Here is a 16,399-nt window from a genome sequence, read left to right as displayed (position 1 = left end):
TGAAGATAATTCTGTGGCCTTTGGACAGAGCCAGGCTAGCTGTTTCCTCTTTATGCTAAGCTAACTGGCTGGCGCTTCATAGTGAACGTGCAGACGTGAGAGTTTTATCGATCTTCTCGTCCGCCTCGCTGGGCAAGATCACAATTAATCTTTACCAAACATGACTTGTGAAAGCTCGACGGGCCAACGCCTAAAGTTCTGTACTTTGAGTGCGACCCGTTCCCTCCGACGGTGCGGTGACGCAACACTGCCCACCAGGTGAAAGGCGGTTACTACCAACACCACTCCGGCTGTGTTGTCACACTCCTCCTCCGCCGCGGCTCCATGAGAGGAGGCAGGGCGGCTTCTTTTTACACCACGAAAACGGCTGGAGGATTCACAAACTGAAATAACAAACCAGCCACTTTTAGGTCGCTCCTTTGGTTGGTTTAGAGCGGGAACTTAACGAGCGTAGCTGAAGTCGTAGCCGATGGCTTTGGGGGGAACGAATGTTTGATGATGTGGAGGTTTATGGAAGTTCAGCTCTTCTCTCGTTCTGCATTCTCTTTTGTTAACAGTTTAAATTACATTTCAAAATTTCCAAACGTTTCCGGCAGCGAGCTGTTGTTTTACCCACGAAGTAACGAGGAGCTTTCGTGAAATGACGCTACAGAGCGAGTGAGTCCTAATAATTAAGTTCACATCAGCACATTCTCTATCGTCTGTCCCACCACTGAACACAATGATACAATGCATACAAATGTCCAGATCTGTATTAGAGGAGGTTTTGCCTCCGTTCACCTGAGCGTACCTAATAATCTGAGCGTATGTCCAAAGCCTTCCGGTTTGTATCATACAGAGAATAAACCAGGCAGAGCCTCCACGTCACCGGTTCTTACAGGTTACGGGTCGCTGAGTTCCTGCAGCTGACCTCGAGTCAGTTCACATCCCGTCCGACGCTGGATTTACCAAAATAAAGCCACATTCTACACTCGAGTCCAGACATGGAGCACCGACACAGCAGTGTGTGTGTGTGTGTACTGTGATTAACCAACTGTCTTTGGTTCTTAAGGGGCTAAATAAACGATTTTTATAGCCAACATACGGAGATAACACCGAGGGGGAAAAGCTCATGATAGTCTGATTATAAGGTGTGTGTGTGTGTGTGTGTTTTATCTGCCAAAACAAACCAGAGTCTTGATATAAAGAAAGTTCCAGTTCAGGAAAAGATGGGAAAAAGAAAACAGGCCTGATTATGGAGATGAGGGAGAAAGAGGAAGAAGAGGAAGGAGGATGAAGGATGACAGGGTGGGAGGAGCAATCACTGCCGGGGTGAGGGTGACGAGGGAGGGTTGAAGGGAAGGGTCACCCGCTCACCCCCTCCACCAACGAGGCAAGGTTGAAGCCAGGAATGTCAGCAGCCGTCTTCATCAGTTTGCCCCCCCCCCCCTGTCCGTTCATCCGTCCGTCCGGCTGCAGGTCACTGGAGGTCTCGGTCTTCTAGGTACCGGTACTCAAACGTGAAGCCTTCCTTCTTCCGCTGGCCCCATTTCTCATAGTCGAAGTAAATGTACGTTCCCTTGAGAACCAACAACAAACAAACATTCTTCAGAGACACGAGGACGAGTAGGTTCTAGGGTCTGAAATGCAGAATCTGCCGCCACTTGTTTTCCTTTTCACATGGAGTGAAAATGGAGCCGATAACGTGCAGGGATACATTTATACGTTGACGAAAGACTTCATTCAGATTCCTAAAATAGATTTGTGGTTCATCACATCTTTCTCCCGTGAGGGGGGGAGACGTGAGGCTGACCTGCTCAAACTCGTCCGTGATGGTCTTGGGTTCTTCGTGCCTCTGAAACCACATCATGTACTTGGTGTGGAACCTCCAGGACTGCTTCTTCAGGGCTTTGGCTGCCAGATACTGGGCCTTAGTGCCCTGCAGGGAAGAGGAAGAGTTTCATTGGTGGGACACACATGCAGCAGATAGGGTTTTGGTTCTGGTGCATGATCTAACTGTGATCTACAGATTCAGACTATGAACCAGCTGCTTACCTCCAGGTAGTAAAAGATGAAGAAGAGGGTTTCTGTGGAAAGCCTCTGGTAGAACTCTACAGTGTCGGAGTGAGGCGGTGGCACCTGGTTGTGGAAAGGCAGGGTGGGGCAGGGGTTCCTCATCAGGTACTGCCTGCAACGTCCACAGGGGGGGGGGGGGGGGGGGGTTAGAGGGACCAGAAACTCTACCAACAGTGAAAACAAACGACTGATGAGGATGTAGATGAACGGGTCCCATCAGTGATCGTCAGAATAAAAGCTTCATTCCGTAACTCTTGAATGAGTTCCATGTTCAACAGTAAGAGAGGATTTTCAATCCACGCATTCTTCTTCACGGTCAAAACGTGGCACCTACATTTCCCACAATGCAACTCAAACGAGGACAGTTTTGCTGATGTAGCAGAGTGGGCTCCAACCTGGTAAACCCCCACAGATTTGTTTTTAAGGCTTTTATTTTGACTGATGTTGAAATTGCGATATGATTTGCTGTATTACAGGAAATTATAATTTTTTGCGTTATTATTTTAATTTTCATTGAAAAACAGTCGATTTTTTTCTGGATTCGTACCAAACAAAGATGTTTTGTTAAGTATTTATTTTATGACGTGTAGGTTGTGACGTCTCTGCCGCTCCACAATATTCAGAACGGTAACCAGAGATCAGGAGTGATCTTCCAGTCTTACGATGAGATCTGTGAATCATGATTATGAAACAGACCACAGATAGATATTAAACAAACCATCCAACAACCATAAACCACTCCTGTGCTGATCCAAAGCCACGCGCTCATTAATTATCGGTCGGGCGTATCGAATGTGTCTGATGAACGTTTTGGGACCAATTACCGGATCCATTAGTCGGCCGCACGCGTTCAGCTCCCCGTTGGAGCACACGGCGGATAATTCACTCGGTGGAGTTTCAGCACTTTTCTTTCCTCTCGACGTTCGTCGGGTCAGAGCGTACCCGAGTTAATGACCGACCCACGAACCAGCAGGAAGAACCAACACACTCCTCATGTCGCAATATAAGTACTTCAAATAAAAGAACATATACGGAACAATGTGTATGTGTGTTGGAGGGTTTGAGTGTTTGTATTTAAATGTCAGTACCTGTGTGGGATTACAGCAGCGTAGATACAGGACCAGAACCATCTGCATTACTCGGAGTATTAGAAAGTACCACACACATAAAACAGCCAGTGGAGTTTATGTGCACAGTATTCCTTGTGTTAAATAAGTGAGTTTAGAGCTTTGACTCGGATTTAAGCTGGATGACAAAGAAAAAGCTGCAGAATCTGAACCAGGAAGTTCAACAATCGGACGTAAACGTTTTCTCGACGATGTTTGTTTCCAGTTGTTTGATTTTATTATCCCTGAACATTTCAGCGCACCTGATTCTCTCGGAGTCGGACGGGTGGGGCATGTGAGTCCACGCCGCCTCCTCCATGGCCTGTTGGTAGAGCTGGTCTTTGGACAGGGGGACCGGCCCCAGCGGGCAGACCCCCAATGACGGCGGGATGCTGACCTCCGACAGCGAGAGCTGAGGCGCCGACGGGGGGCCCGAGGAGACCACGCCGCTGCTGGGAAAGATGTCTGAAGAGAGACGGGAGACGGAGACTTGAAGGAAGAAGACAGAGAGAGATGATGGTGGTGGTGGAGGAGGAAGTAGAGGATGTAGGGGAGCGAGAGAGGAGGTGAAGGGGGGAGGGATTTGGAGTTAGAGAGACAAAGAGAGAGAAGTTGAGTCAGGGCTGATAATATCAGCAGCAGGTTTTTGTTCAGAGGAGGCTGAGAGTGGGAGGTGAGATGACATTTTGTTCCATTAAACTACAGCCTGTCTATTTCTGCTCTGTGGCAACCCTCTACCTCCTTTTATTCAAGGTGTGTGTGTGTGTGCGTGCATGTGTGTGCGTGCGTGTGTGTGCGTGTGTGTGTGTGCGTGCGTTACCTGGGGTGAGGTGCAGGGAGGGCACGTCTCCCTCCATCCCTGAGCTGAGTGCTGCTCGCTCGGCCATGGACTTCAGGCTGCTCAGAGGCTCGTGGGGCTGATGAGGACCGACAAGGAGACTCATGGGAAAACAGATTCTACCGGACTCTCTGTGTGTGTGTGTGTGTGTGTGTGTGTGTACAGTTATCGTACCAGTGATAACACTGTCATGCAAATCACTTTTTCTTTATGGTTTGTTTGCTCCTGTCCCCTCCACTCAGAGACGCTCCTTCACGTCATTTAAACTAGATTAAATCCATGACGTGCATCCCTGTTCACAAGCATTAAGACTTCTCTGTTGATCTCTCAACTGTGCATCCTGTTTGCTTTGATTATGCTGAACCTTTAGAGATCCCTGATCACGTTGATTTGCTACATATTGTTGATTGTTGGTGATACAGATTGTGTTTTTGTTTGGTTTGATTATAGCAGCTGGTCTACAGGACTCCAAAAATCATTCAAACTTCTCTAAATGTTTTCCTTTGTTCGTCATCTCTAATGTTGTCTCTTTATAGAATCGCACGATTCAAATGATGAGGAAATAAAAGATTGTATTTTTATTGATTGAAACAAAGCTTGTCATTAGTAGTTTTAATGATGTATTCTTAGTGTAAACTGTTGTTGTGAAAACATCTCGACATCTACGAGATGACATGTCAACACATCGCGATAACGTAATAATTTACCTTCAGCCAGTACTCATTTTCACTGAGCAGAGCCTGAAGGCATCACAATGTACCTGAAGGGAACCTTCATTCGTTAGCGGTGCTGCTAACGTTAATAGCTCTCCTCCTGTCATAATAAACACGGCTTTGGTTGTTTATGAAGTTTATAAACATTATCAGAGATCGGGGAACAGAAAGCATAAATCACGATCGCATATTTTTACTGATTATCGGGCGACATCGATCGTTAGTAAAACTTTATTTCACACTGACGGTTAAACAAACCCACGACAGTCTGCTGAGCGTCATCAGTTCCATGTTGTTGTTGTTTATTATTATTCTCTTTTGTCAGAACTAACCATTGGCAGTGGATTTAGGCTGAACTACAAACCATAAGGAGACCATAACAATAACAATAACAATCCCTGCTTGGATTTCACTGAATTAATTAAATCATAGTGGAAGCAAAAAAACAACTGCTTTGAGTGTGTTTGTGTGCAAATTAACAGTCTGTGGAGATTTAGGATATTAAATCTTTTTAAAGAAACCAAACGGATTCTTTGGCGTAAGACCGTTAAACGGTCGGACTCCAGTCGGTCTTATTTCGATTTAGAAAACATCTGAAATGTCTTTTTCTCACCTTGATGCTGTCGGAGGACTGCGAGTAGGACAGCGGCCCGTTCAGCAGGCTGCCGCCGCTCACCGATTTGGCCTCGCTGTAGAACGCCGCCGACGGGGAGCTGGACGACAAACAAATAGAGCCCAGTAAGCTGGGACCAGTGTCCTTACTGGGGGGACGGGGAGAGAATGATGGGAGAGGATGAACAAACATAAAGAGATACAAATACAAAGAAAACACAATGTTTTGGTCACGATACTTGACTGGTAATCCGCCACATTATACTCACGGCTGATTGGCTTGGGAGGTCAAGGACAAGGACTGGCTGATTTGTGATTGGCTGGCACTGGTGAGGGCGGAGTCTATTGAGCTGTCTGCCAACACAGCGCTGTAACCTGTTAACAGGGAAGACACACAGAGCTGAATATCAAGGACGGTGTGTGGAGCGACGGTCGTCCGGTCGGATACTCACTGGAGCTGCCGTTCTGCTTCTGCTGGCCGGACGGCCTGACGGAGAGAGACAGGCCTCCGCCCAGCACGCCGCTGCCTCCCGTTCCCGAGCCGCCCCCGTTGCTGCCGATGACTCCCACTCCGCTACCCGGCGCCAGCCCTCCTACTGGGCTCAGCGACATCAGGGAGGAGCCGTGCATCCCCGACTGACCGGAGCTCAGACCCAGCATCCCGGTGCCGGTCAGCCCCGGCGCCGGGCCCAGCAGACCTCCGGTCGAGGACGTCGGCCCGCCGACTGTGATGCTCCCGCTGCCGATGGAGCCCGCCGAGCTGTTGGTCGTCGTGGGGTTGATGCCGACGCCGCCCAGAGAGCCCGGCAGGCCGGAGCCGATCGCTCCCGAGGCGGCCGCCTGAGCGTAAGGTGCCGGGGTGGAGCCGGACAGGAAGCTCGCCATGTTGCTCATCCCCGACAGGCCGAGGCTCCCGGACATCGGGCTGGAGGTCATGGAGCCGGACATCATGCCGCCTTTCACCAGCGAGAGCCCCAGGCTGAGACCCAGGCTGTTGGAGGTCGGCGTGGACCCGGACAGAGCCTGAGTCTGGGACATGGAGGTGAAGAGCCCCTGCGTGATGGCGTTGGGGGGAGAAGAGGAGGACAGGTGGCTGTTGGTGGAGGCCATGGGGATGGAGATGGGAGCCGAGGAGGAGGCGCTGACTAAGTTTTTGGCCTGTTGCTGTTGCTGCTGCTGCTGAGCCGACGGGTGCGGCGGCTGCTGGGTGGCGTTGCTGTAGCTGCCGGCGGACGTGTTGGAGAGGAGACCCCCCAGGCTGCCCAGGTGACTGCTGCACCCGGAGCCGCCGAGCCCTCCTCCGGCGATGGTCGCGACGGAGACGAGCGAGGATGAGGTCAGTCCAGAGACGGAGGAGGAGGAGGAAGAGGAGGAGGAGGAGGAGGAAGAAGAGGAGGAGGAGGATGAGGATAACGAGGAAGAGGGGTTCCCGTTCTTCACAGGCGACTGGAAAAGAAGTAAGAAGGTATAAGTGCCGGCTGTGATATTATGTAATCATTTCAAATGTACAGTATGTTCGACTCAGGCTAAAAGGTTTACTAGTGTGTATGTGTATATATAGACACACACACACACACACACACATATATAGATATCAGTGGCATAGACAAAGTATCAAAAATCACTTCAAAACTAATAACAATAAAAAGAAGTATAGTATATCATAGCACATTATTAGTATATTAGGACCCTTTAATTATGTATATATCGATCAATACATTTGTATTAAATGAGTAATTGCTCCATGAAATGAAACAAGTTGTAAATGTGAATCACACGTCTCGACGCTGAGGTGACGACTTTAAATCACTGATTTGGTCCCAACGACCGTCTAAACCCCCAAAAATATAGAATTGATATGAATTTGAAACTGAGGAAAAGCAAGAATATCTCAATTTAGAAGCTTGAAGCAGCAAATTATTGCCTGTTTTTATTGCTGACTAAATTAAAGGACTATCAGAGTTCAGTCACATAACTCCTCGTCATGATTACGTTCATGGTTTTCATGAAGACTTCTGTGTTTCTGAGACGCAGACGTGATGTTGAGACTCACCTGACCGACTTCACTGTCCGTTGAACGTCCTCTCTTCTTGTCATCTTCTGAGTTCTCCTGAAAAAACACAAATGAACATTAAGCCACAAAACAAAAAACAAAGTTCATGGTCAGTGGGTATAAAAACAAGAAACTAAGAAAACTGAAAGAAGCCAAATTCACGCGGATTTCCATTTTTTTTCTCTAAAGCGCTCGTGACCAGAAGGTTGTGGGTTCAAATCCCCGGAATAAAACTCTGTGGTTCATTCAAAAAGTTAAATGAACTCTACAGCCCATCCTTTACGTTCCCTTTTAATGCCAACCTTCTGCCAGCAGCATTTAACAAAACCACGCCTTCCACCCACCCAACCCACGCACACACACACACACACACACACACACACACACACACACACACGCGCACGCGCGCACGCACACACACACACACACCTAATAGCTGCTCTCACTGCAGGCGGAGGATATAATGGCAGTAGAGCAGACAATGACAGCAGATGACGGGGCACGACGATGGCAATTATCTCACGCTTATATTTCAGATATTGAACGCAACAACTTGTAATTCTTTAAAGGATTTCTACTTTTCAGTGAAGAGAGAAAAGAGAAGTTGTCAATGTGTGGAACGGTTTCAGCCTGATGATCACTTTACTACTATTTGACGTTAATGTGATCCCATGAAAACCCCAACACTTCGTGCCGATGGACAATAGTTCGGGGGTTAATTCTCTCGCGTTGGTTTCATACCGTAGTGCAAGTGGCCGGCGACGGCGGGATGGGTGAAGACGAGGTGGTGGAGTTCGGTGTGCTGCTCGAGTTCTGGAAGATCTCGTCCTCCAATTGAGAGTTCCCCGGCGGGGAGGTGGCGACCAGCGTCTGAGCTGAAGGTTCATCAGAGACACAGAGAAGAGTTCAGCGAGGGTCACAACATGCTCCCTGTTTTGGATCATCACGCCGTGGTGTGGATGACAGCGTCTGCAGTTATTCAACTCTTGAAATGCTTTTTTTCTTCAACAGAAGCCGAATCTCCTTCGCTCTACCTGCACATCTGTGAATAAACGTTTCTTTCTCTTGTGGCTGAACCTGAACTTTGCTGCAAACAAACGAAGCAAACTCAACTTACGGATGTCATCCAGGTCCAGGTCGTCGTACAGAAACTCGTTCTCCTCAAAGTCCGGATCCTGCGACGAGTCTAGATAATACTCCACGTCATCCTTTAGAAAAGACAGAAGGAATGTCAGATATTAAATGAGATGCGTCTACGAGCAACAAGTCTTCTGAAGACACCAGCCTACCTTGATCTTCCTGATGGAGTCCACCTGAATCGAGTCGTTGTCCAGCATCCTCAGTATGGTCTCCAGCATCCGGATGTGGTGCCGATGCTTCTCAATGAACTTCTTCAGCTCCTCAATCCGGTCCTGTGAAGAGTGGGCAAGGTGGGGGGTGTGGATACAGGGGGGGACAGATGATTCTGGTGTTGGTTATCATTATCTTTTAGCGGATGAAATGATGAAACAACCTACAGCAGCTGTAATGTAGTGAGTTCAGATATTACATTTATGGCACAAACACGTTTTTATTGGTCCAATGCTAAGCACAAACTAATTTAAATCAATTATTCATTGAAAAAAACTGGTTTCCGAGAAACGTATTAAAATTTTAAACACACAGTGCAGGAGTGAAAGGCGCAGCAGCTGCCGGTACATGTGCACTTCATGACGTTATGCATCATACAACAGGCACAGCACCACTTCTGATTTCAATATTTAATTAATGCTCTGAAGCACTTCAAATGTCATGCGTGTTTTCTGTTCCTTCCTGTGTTTGAGGGTCTCACTGTGTTCTTCTCAGAGATATTTGGATAAAGAGAACAAACAAGAGCAACACGGGGGGTCACCGGCTGATCTGATGCGATTATAACGCAGGGAGGACCACTTTAGAGGCTGCAGCGTGGAACACACCAATGCCTTTCATCACAATGCATTTTAATGTGTGGGATGCTGAGTGCATAAAGGATCTATGAGGGTACATTTAAACTTCAAGTGCTGAGGAGAGAACCGCACTGAATTAACCATCTCATGCAGGATGAAATGCTTTTGTTCGGAACTTAAAGCCAAAACAAAACAAACTTTAAAGATTTAGTTCTCGCTGCTTTTGGACTTTTTATTTTTTAGCAACAAGCTTTTCCATCCACCGACTCCAACTGACCAACTGATGGAGTTTAACGGTGCAGAGATCAGAAGCGCCGCGTCAGCAGCAACTCCTCTGGAATACAGAACGAAAACCTCATTCATAAAATATGTTGACGTGCAAAACAGTGCCCGTCAAGGGAGCAGTTGGAGAAGAAACGTCTTTCTGTAAAAAGGCCCCGTAGAGGAGTAGTGAAAGAAGGTTATCCTCATCAGGAGATACATGAAGGAATCACTATCTGAGGACCAAGAAGAGAGCAAATACCAGGAAGCAGGATTAACAGCAGAGTGAATGGATGAGAGGGTGAGGACAGACAGACCTCTTTGTCTCCTTTCTTTTTCCTCGTCTGCACTGAGAGAGACTCCACTTCGCTCTCAAACTGGTCCACCTGCATGTTCAACGTGTCGATCGTGTTCTGGAGGAGAGAGAGGAACAAACGGTTGACGGTGTGACGACGAGCTGTTCCACTTCTCATCTAAAACCCTTTTTCTTTATCTCGCGTGAACCGAAAAACTCAGAGTTTTGGACAAAAATAAGAGATTTGAAGACTTTTCATTATATTCCAACATTTCATCCTCTAAATATAAGTACCGTCTTACTCTCTGATGCGTTAATGTCAGCGGTTAATGAGTTTTTCTGAAAGTTGAGATGTTGGTTTCTCTTCATTTTGCTTTCGGTTCCACTTTTATTCCCACTTTCACTTCCAGATTTAGTTTAAAACAAAATATAACAAACGTTCCCATCAGCAGACAAATTAACGCCGAGTATGGACCAGAGTCGACTTGTATTTAGGAACATTTTGAGACAACGTTACTCACCGTCAGCCACGTGCCGACCTCCTCCTTCTCCTTCTGGGCCGGGTCCACCTTCTGGGCCAGACCCAGCCCTTCTTTAGAGTACGCCTTCGTCTTGGTTTCTCTCTCCACTATTTTGAACCGCTCCATTTGCTGCAGACAGACACAAAGACAAAGAGACAAACACAGCATGTTTAAAATAAAGCTCTACTTGTTGATCAATATACTATGAATAATCTTTATTCTATGAGCAGGAAACACACCACAGATTGTTTTACACTATAAAAGATACGTAGAAAACAGAGGAAATCACAGTTCTTTGTTCATTCTTCTGTTCTTAAATAATCTTAACAATGACGGAGCTGTAAATTGGGAGAAGTGGCAACAATGAATGGAAGTCTGGCACCAGAGGAGCCATTAGAAGCCCACTCAGCAGAGCAGAACTGGGATGTTAGAGCCTCTTCACAGCCGACCTGTAGTCAGGCCCTGAACTGTCACGTGACGTCCTACATCTGTATCTCGGCGTAAACACTCGGTAGATTGTGATGCTTCCATCAGAATCTCCTGGTAGCTACATTCACTCCTGAAAGTCCAGTATTTGCAGATAAATGAAGGTAAACTCGTAACTTATGACCCAATATGTCACTTAAAGAGCTTTTTAATCTCCCTACACGAGTCAAAAGTCATTCATCATCATCCAGAAAGACCTGGACTTTGTCAAATCCAATTTTTTAAAAGCCTTTTGAAGACTTTCCAGAGTTCAGAACAAACACCGTCCTCCAGTCACTGCTGTAGCCACCGCGACGGGTCCTACTCACCGTTTCTATCAGTTTGCGGTTCTCTACTAGCTGCCTTTTGTCTTTGATCTCGTTGGATGCAACCCACGTCTTGATCTGGTCTCGAAGACGCTGAAGAAGAAGAAGAAGAAGAAGAGGGTGGGGGGGAGGGAGAGAGCGAGAGATGCAGATACATCAGTGAAAGCATGCAGAGACTCATCCTCAACAGTCATGGATGGTGAACTTGAGTGTTGTACACGCAGCAAACAGGCTTGGCTTGGAGTTTGGTCCTCATGGTAACACACACACACACACACACACACTTCTGGGCAGGTTAAACAGTATCACAACAGCAAACAATCAATGTCCTCTCATCCTCTTTCAGAGACCAAACCTGAAACACATCACACCTCAACCGCTCAACATCTGGCTGTTTCTGTCCCACTTGCTGATTGGCTAATGTTGAGACTCTTTCTACAGCCGGTGTTGACCGGTGATCTGGATCTCTCTGTGTTTACCTGAAGCTTTTTAATCTCCTTCTTGAGGTCTGCTTCATATTTCTCCTTCTGGTTGGCGTTGGCTGCGTTGTGAAGCTGAGGAGGGAAAACAAACGACAGCGTCAAACAAGTGCCGGTCAAAACACAGAACAATACAGCAAATGTCTGTTTTTATAAATATATTCTGAAAATACTGCACAGAATACATGAATTAATAAGTATACGTATTAATATACTTGTCAATATATGTGACAAGTTTTGCCGGCCTGTAAACAAAGTATTGTGGATTAAATTAGATTTATTGTCATTTGTACAGGTACATACTCTCAGAATCAGCTTTTATTTATATATATATATATATATATATATATTTATATATATTTATATATATATATATATATATATATATATATAAAATTAAAAGCCAGTTAAAAAAGATACACACTATATGCAAATAAATACACACTTTATAAAAAAAGTACAGTTTATTAGTTGTATCATTTTTTTTAAATGCACACTTACATTTGTTTTAGCTTTGTGCAACTCTACTGATCTCTGTGGTGGAAATTTCATGTTCGTTGCAGAAGCAAAAAGTCACAATTAATCACGGAAAAAAAGACAAACATGAGACAAGATGGATTATTAAAAAACATGATACAAATGATGGTAGAACAGGACTCGTTAACGATCAGCATTACAACCACAGCAGCACAATAATCGGGGGTATAGTGAAGGAAGTGGGACGCCCGCTCCTCTAAAGGACTGCTGTGGCTGCGGAGGCCTTCGTCTCGGCTAACGACAGAAACTCAAGAGGCAGAAAATGGAAATCAATTCAAAGAATGCAGGAAAATAAACAGTTTAAAAACACTGACATGTTTCACGAAGAGACGTCGTTCACTTCTCTAAATCCTACTCTCAGTAACATCATTCTGTCTGCATTTACTCCCCAATAATAAACACAAATAATAACAATTAGAGGCTGGAACAATAGTCAACAATAGCTGTGATTAACGTCTGGAGTTATTTCTAATGCCACAGTTCTCTGGTCGCAGCTTCTCTTTACTCTGTTATTCTGTAGTTTGTCACAGTTTTCGGACATTTTACAGATTCCAGTTTCAAACCATTTGAGTTTTTTATATTATTACATCTTAGACTGTGGATCAGACTTAAAAAAGTCTCTGGCAAATAGCAATGGGACTATTTTCTTGCAATCTAAACAAACTGTAGTTTATATCCTTCCTCACCTTTTGCCAAATGTCTTCAAACTGTTCAACTCCTTCCGCTACTTTTTTCAGACATCGATCTATTTCACCTGGAGGAGACGAGAGGAGACGAGAGGAGCAAGAGGAGACGAGAGGAGCAGGAGGAGCAGGATTAACAATTACAGAAGCAAAACTGATCACGTTAAAAGAGAATACAAACATCGCAACAGGAAGGAGCAGATTTAACGGATTATCTGGAGAAAAAACAGAAAACACATTTTAAAAGTCATTCCAGGTTCCAGGCTTGAGAGGTTCTACGCGGCAAAGTAACGCAGGTAACACAACCGGCCTCTTATGTCTCACACACACACACACACACACACATAAACCCATATCATACCCACATGCACAGAAACCCACCCACACACAAACACACACACACACACATACAAACCCACCGCACTGTGTGGCACTCAGAAAAACAAAAGCACATGTGACACGTTCTCTTTTAGTTCCTGAATTGGAATGATTTGTTCTCTTGCATCTGATCCAAAGCGGACACTCGCGGCCACGTGACTGCAGTCTGAGCAGGAAACATGAAACTAATTGGGGGAAAATATCTGTCGTCATTAATTTGTGCAGTTATTTACGGTCTGAGTTGGGCAACAGTTGCTGACATCTGCTGCCGGTTTGAAGAAGGAGGAGGAGGAGGAGGAGGAGGAGGAGGAGGAGGAGGAGGAGGAGGAGGAGAAGAAGAAGAAGAAGAAGAAGAAGAAGAAGAAGAAGAAGAAGAAGAAGAAGAAGAAGAAGAAGAAGAGGGAGAAGAAGAAGAAGGAGGAGGAGGAGAATGAGAAGAAGAGGGAGAAGAAGAAGGAGAAGCCACCCGCTGGACACGACTTTGTCGAGACGTAATAAAGGGAACGTAAAAGAATCTCCAGCCTACTGTGGTGAAGGTGAATAAAAAGCGGTAGAGGGAGTAACACACTGCCTCGATGAAAGATGAGCAACAAAAGAACGCCGTAGTCTGTATGAAAACACGTTTTATGTTTCTAATTGTTTACATATCTAACTCATGTTCTTTGTAAGTGCTCGTCTGACTCGCCCGAGATGGTTTTGATCAGTTTACAGAAATACAAAGAAGCCACAGCGTGTTTTAATCACCTGTAACAGAATGAGGGACAGATGTGAGACTAGTTGTCGGAGTTGTTTAGCAGTTATCCAATGAATCGCTTTTTAATCTTTTTGTTAAAGCAAAAACTCCAAAAGTTTGGTTCCAGGTTCTTAAATCTTCTTTTCTTTTGTCTAACGTGACAGTGAACGGCGCACGACTGTATTTTGGACCGTTGGTCGGACGATATGAGACATTTGATGAAGTCACTTTGGGATCTAGTCAGCAGGAAAGAGAGACGGACACTCGCACTGGAAACCTGAGAATAACAAAATGAACAGCGTCCTGTTCAGTGTTTGTTCTTCTGTTCTTCTTTGAGAAGGTAAAAGGTGACAAAGAGCTCCGGTAGATCCATCATGTTTGAGCTGAATTTACAGAAACCAAAAGCACACGTATACCCGACTGTAAGCCGACAGGACGACCCGGGGAACAAGCTGCTGGTGACTTCTGTTTACATCCCTGCTTCTCTTGTCAACCGAGCAGCGTGAAACCAAAAGTTGTTTTTGTTTCTCCACTGCGGGTACCATAACAGAACAAAGCAGCAGTAGGTGTGATCTCACTAAAGCCGTGCACATGTTTGCATCTGGTGTTTGAACCTCCTTACAGTGACAGACGGGGGTGGATGCCATCAGAGGGACTTTCAGATCACGGAAATGTAAATTGTGGCTCTTCCTGCATTACCTTGTTTACTTTGTGGTAAACCTCAACCCACCTGGAACCTGATCAGACCACAACAAGTCCTGCTTTGCATGAGTTCAGGTGTTTTGATGGGACACACACACGATCTCACCTTGAAGTTTCCTTTTATCGGCCATGACTGATGACTAGGATGATGTCTTCATGCCGTCTTTCACTGCAGGAAACGAGACACAAAAAACTGTTTACATGTGCGTTTATTGGTTTAATTAAAACAGGGAAAGTGCACATTATTACACAAATGAACATGTTGAACAAGTGAATCCCTGATGATGGAACCTTTACCCTCCAAAATGTCCCGACAGGCGTTGACTGGGACTAAAAGAAACATCCTCCCTTGGATACTTTTATACTCGTTTCTTTAATCTGTGACGTTCAAAGAGTAATTTCCAGGAATGCACATCAGCTGATCATGTGTACATCTCACTCAAATGTTTTTCAACAACCCTACACAAACCCGACAAACACCTTCACTTCAAATAACACTAAAATAAAAAAAAGAATGGAGCACCGACGACGGTCTCTATCTTGACGTTTGTGTTTTTTTCTGTGTGAATTTTTCTACTGCAGTTTACCACATAATATATATTTGTATAAATGTTTAACATTGTACTGAGTGTTCTACTAGTAAAGACCAATATTAGCTTTGTCTTGTGTATGTGTAAATGTATATACATATATTACCATGTTGTATTTGTACTTGTTTTCAAGTGTGCCTGTTAATATGTATCCTCTTTGTTGTAAAGCACTTTGAACTACACCTCCTGTATGAATGGTGCTTCTGTATTATTATCTCCCCTCTCTTGTACTTCACCTCTACTGTTCACATAAAGCCCAGATATATATATATATATATATATATATATACATATATATGTTTAAATAAAGAAAACGTTGTTCATATAAAACCCACCTCTGGGTGATCAACGTGATCAATAACATTGACAACAATATACAACAAAGGAATGTTTCGTTTTTAAATATTTGACCCAGATAAAACCTCTACTACATTTTAAATGCACCCACACACTTTAAATATTATTTTAGATTATTTATGATACGTGTGTGACTTGATCCACTGACCGGGAATTATCTACTATGTCAGATTAACTATATTATTTAGATAAATTAAACGTAGCTTTAGAAACTAAGACATATTTGAGTAATTTAAAGTCTGACACCGAGCTCACGTGCATGTTCGGGTTATTTCATAGGTTGGATGAACATTACTTTTTTTTAACAGACTAAACCCAAAGTCTAGCTTTGCGTTAGTGTTACTTTACCTAGCAGGCGCACACATCTGGACGCAGATGTGTGCGCCTGTTTGGTCTTTTTAACGGTAAACACACGCGTTGATGTGTTGTCAGTGTGCAGAGCTGCAGCTTCTATCTGATGTGTGAGACACAATTTGGAAAGAGGTGGGGGAAGGCTCATAAATGCATCACCTTTGAGTCTGCGATTTATTTACCTGGATTTTACCGAGCTGCGATGTCTTCCCTCGGTCGCCACACTCCGGCAAATCTTCAACGATTCAGTACAAAGGCTGTTTTTTCCTTTAAAAAAAATATAATGTCAATTCTTCTCGCTTAAACAATCACTCCGCACATCCAAGATGGCTGCCAGGAACACCTCCTCCTTCCGATGCCCTGTTGGACACAAGTCCCGCCCAGCTCGTCTGTGATTGGTCCATGGCTGTCCGCTCCCG

At 45.0% G+C, this 16,399-nt stretch overlaps 1 protein-coding gene across 3 annotated transcripts; it reads right to left on the bottom strand.

Annotated features, from left to right (window-relative positions):
* Positions 1-6: 6 nt before the first annotated feature.
* Positions 7-16,296, bottom strand: cnot3b (CCR4-NOT transcription complex, subunit 3b). 3 transcript variants are annotated; one of them, XM_079287983.1, is made up of 20 exons: positions 16,163-16,296; positions 14,789-14,851; positions 12,873-12,940; positions 12,151-12,183; positions 11,650-11,724; positions 11,174-11,263; positions 10,380-10,508; positions 9,881-9,976; positions 8,667-8,789; positions 8,495-8,585; positions 8,119-8,252; positions 7,378-7,434; positions 5,777-6,770; positions 5,594-5,699; positions 5,326-5,473; positions 3,982-4,078; positions 3,425-3,650; positions 2,035-2,167; positions 1,793-1,918; positions 7-1,558 (listed from the first exon to the last, which is right to left on the bottom strand). In XM_079287983.1, exons 2-20 carry the CDS (start codon positions 14,811-14,813, stop codon positions 1,460-1,462), a joined length of 2,850 nt encoding a protein of 949 aa, XP_079144109.1. In that variant the 5' UTR covers positions 14,814-14,851; positions 16,163-16,296; the 3' UTR covers positions 7-1,459. The 3 variants fall into 3 exon arrangements, with proteins under 3 accessions (XP_079144109.1, XP_079144111.1, XP_079144110.1); XM_079287985.1 differs by having other exon boundaries at positions 5,326-5,425; XM_079287984.1 differs by lacking the exon at positions 12,151-12,183.
* Between the last annotated feature and the right edge of the window lie 103 nt (positions 16,297-16,399).

Source organism: Melanostigma gelatinosum, assembly GCF_949748355.1.
Source record: "Melanostigma gelatinosum genome assembly, chromosome: 17".
Taxonomy (NCBI): Eukaryota; Metazoa; Chordata; class Actinopteri; order Perciformes; family Zoarcidae; genus Melanostigma; species Melanostigma gelatinosum.
This window is presented reverse-complemented; position numbering and strand designations above follow the sequence as displayed.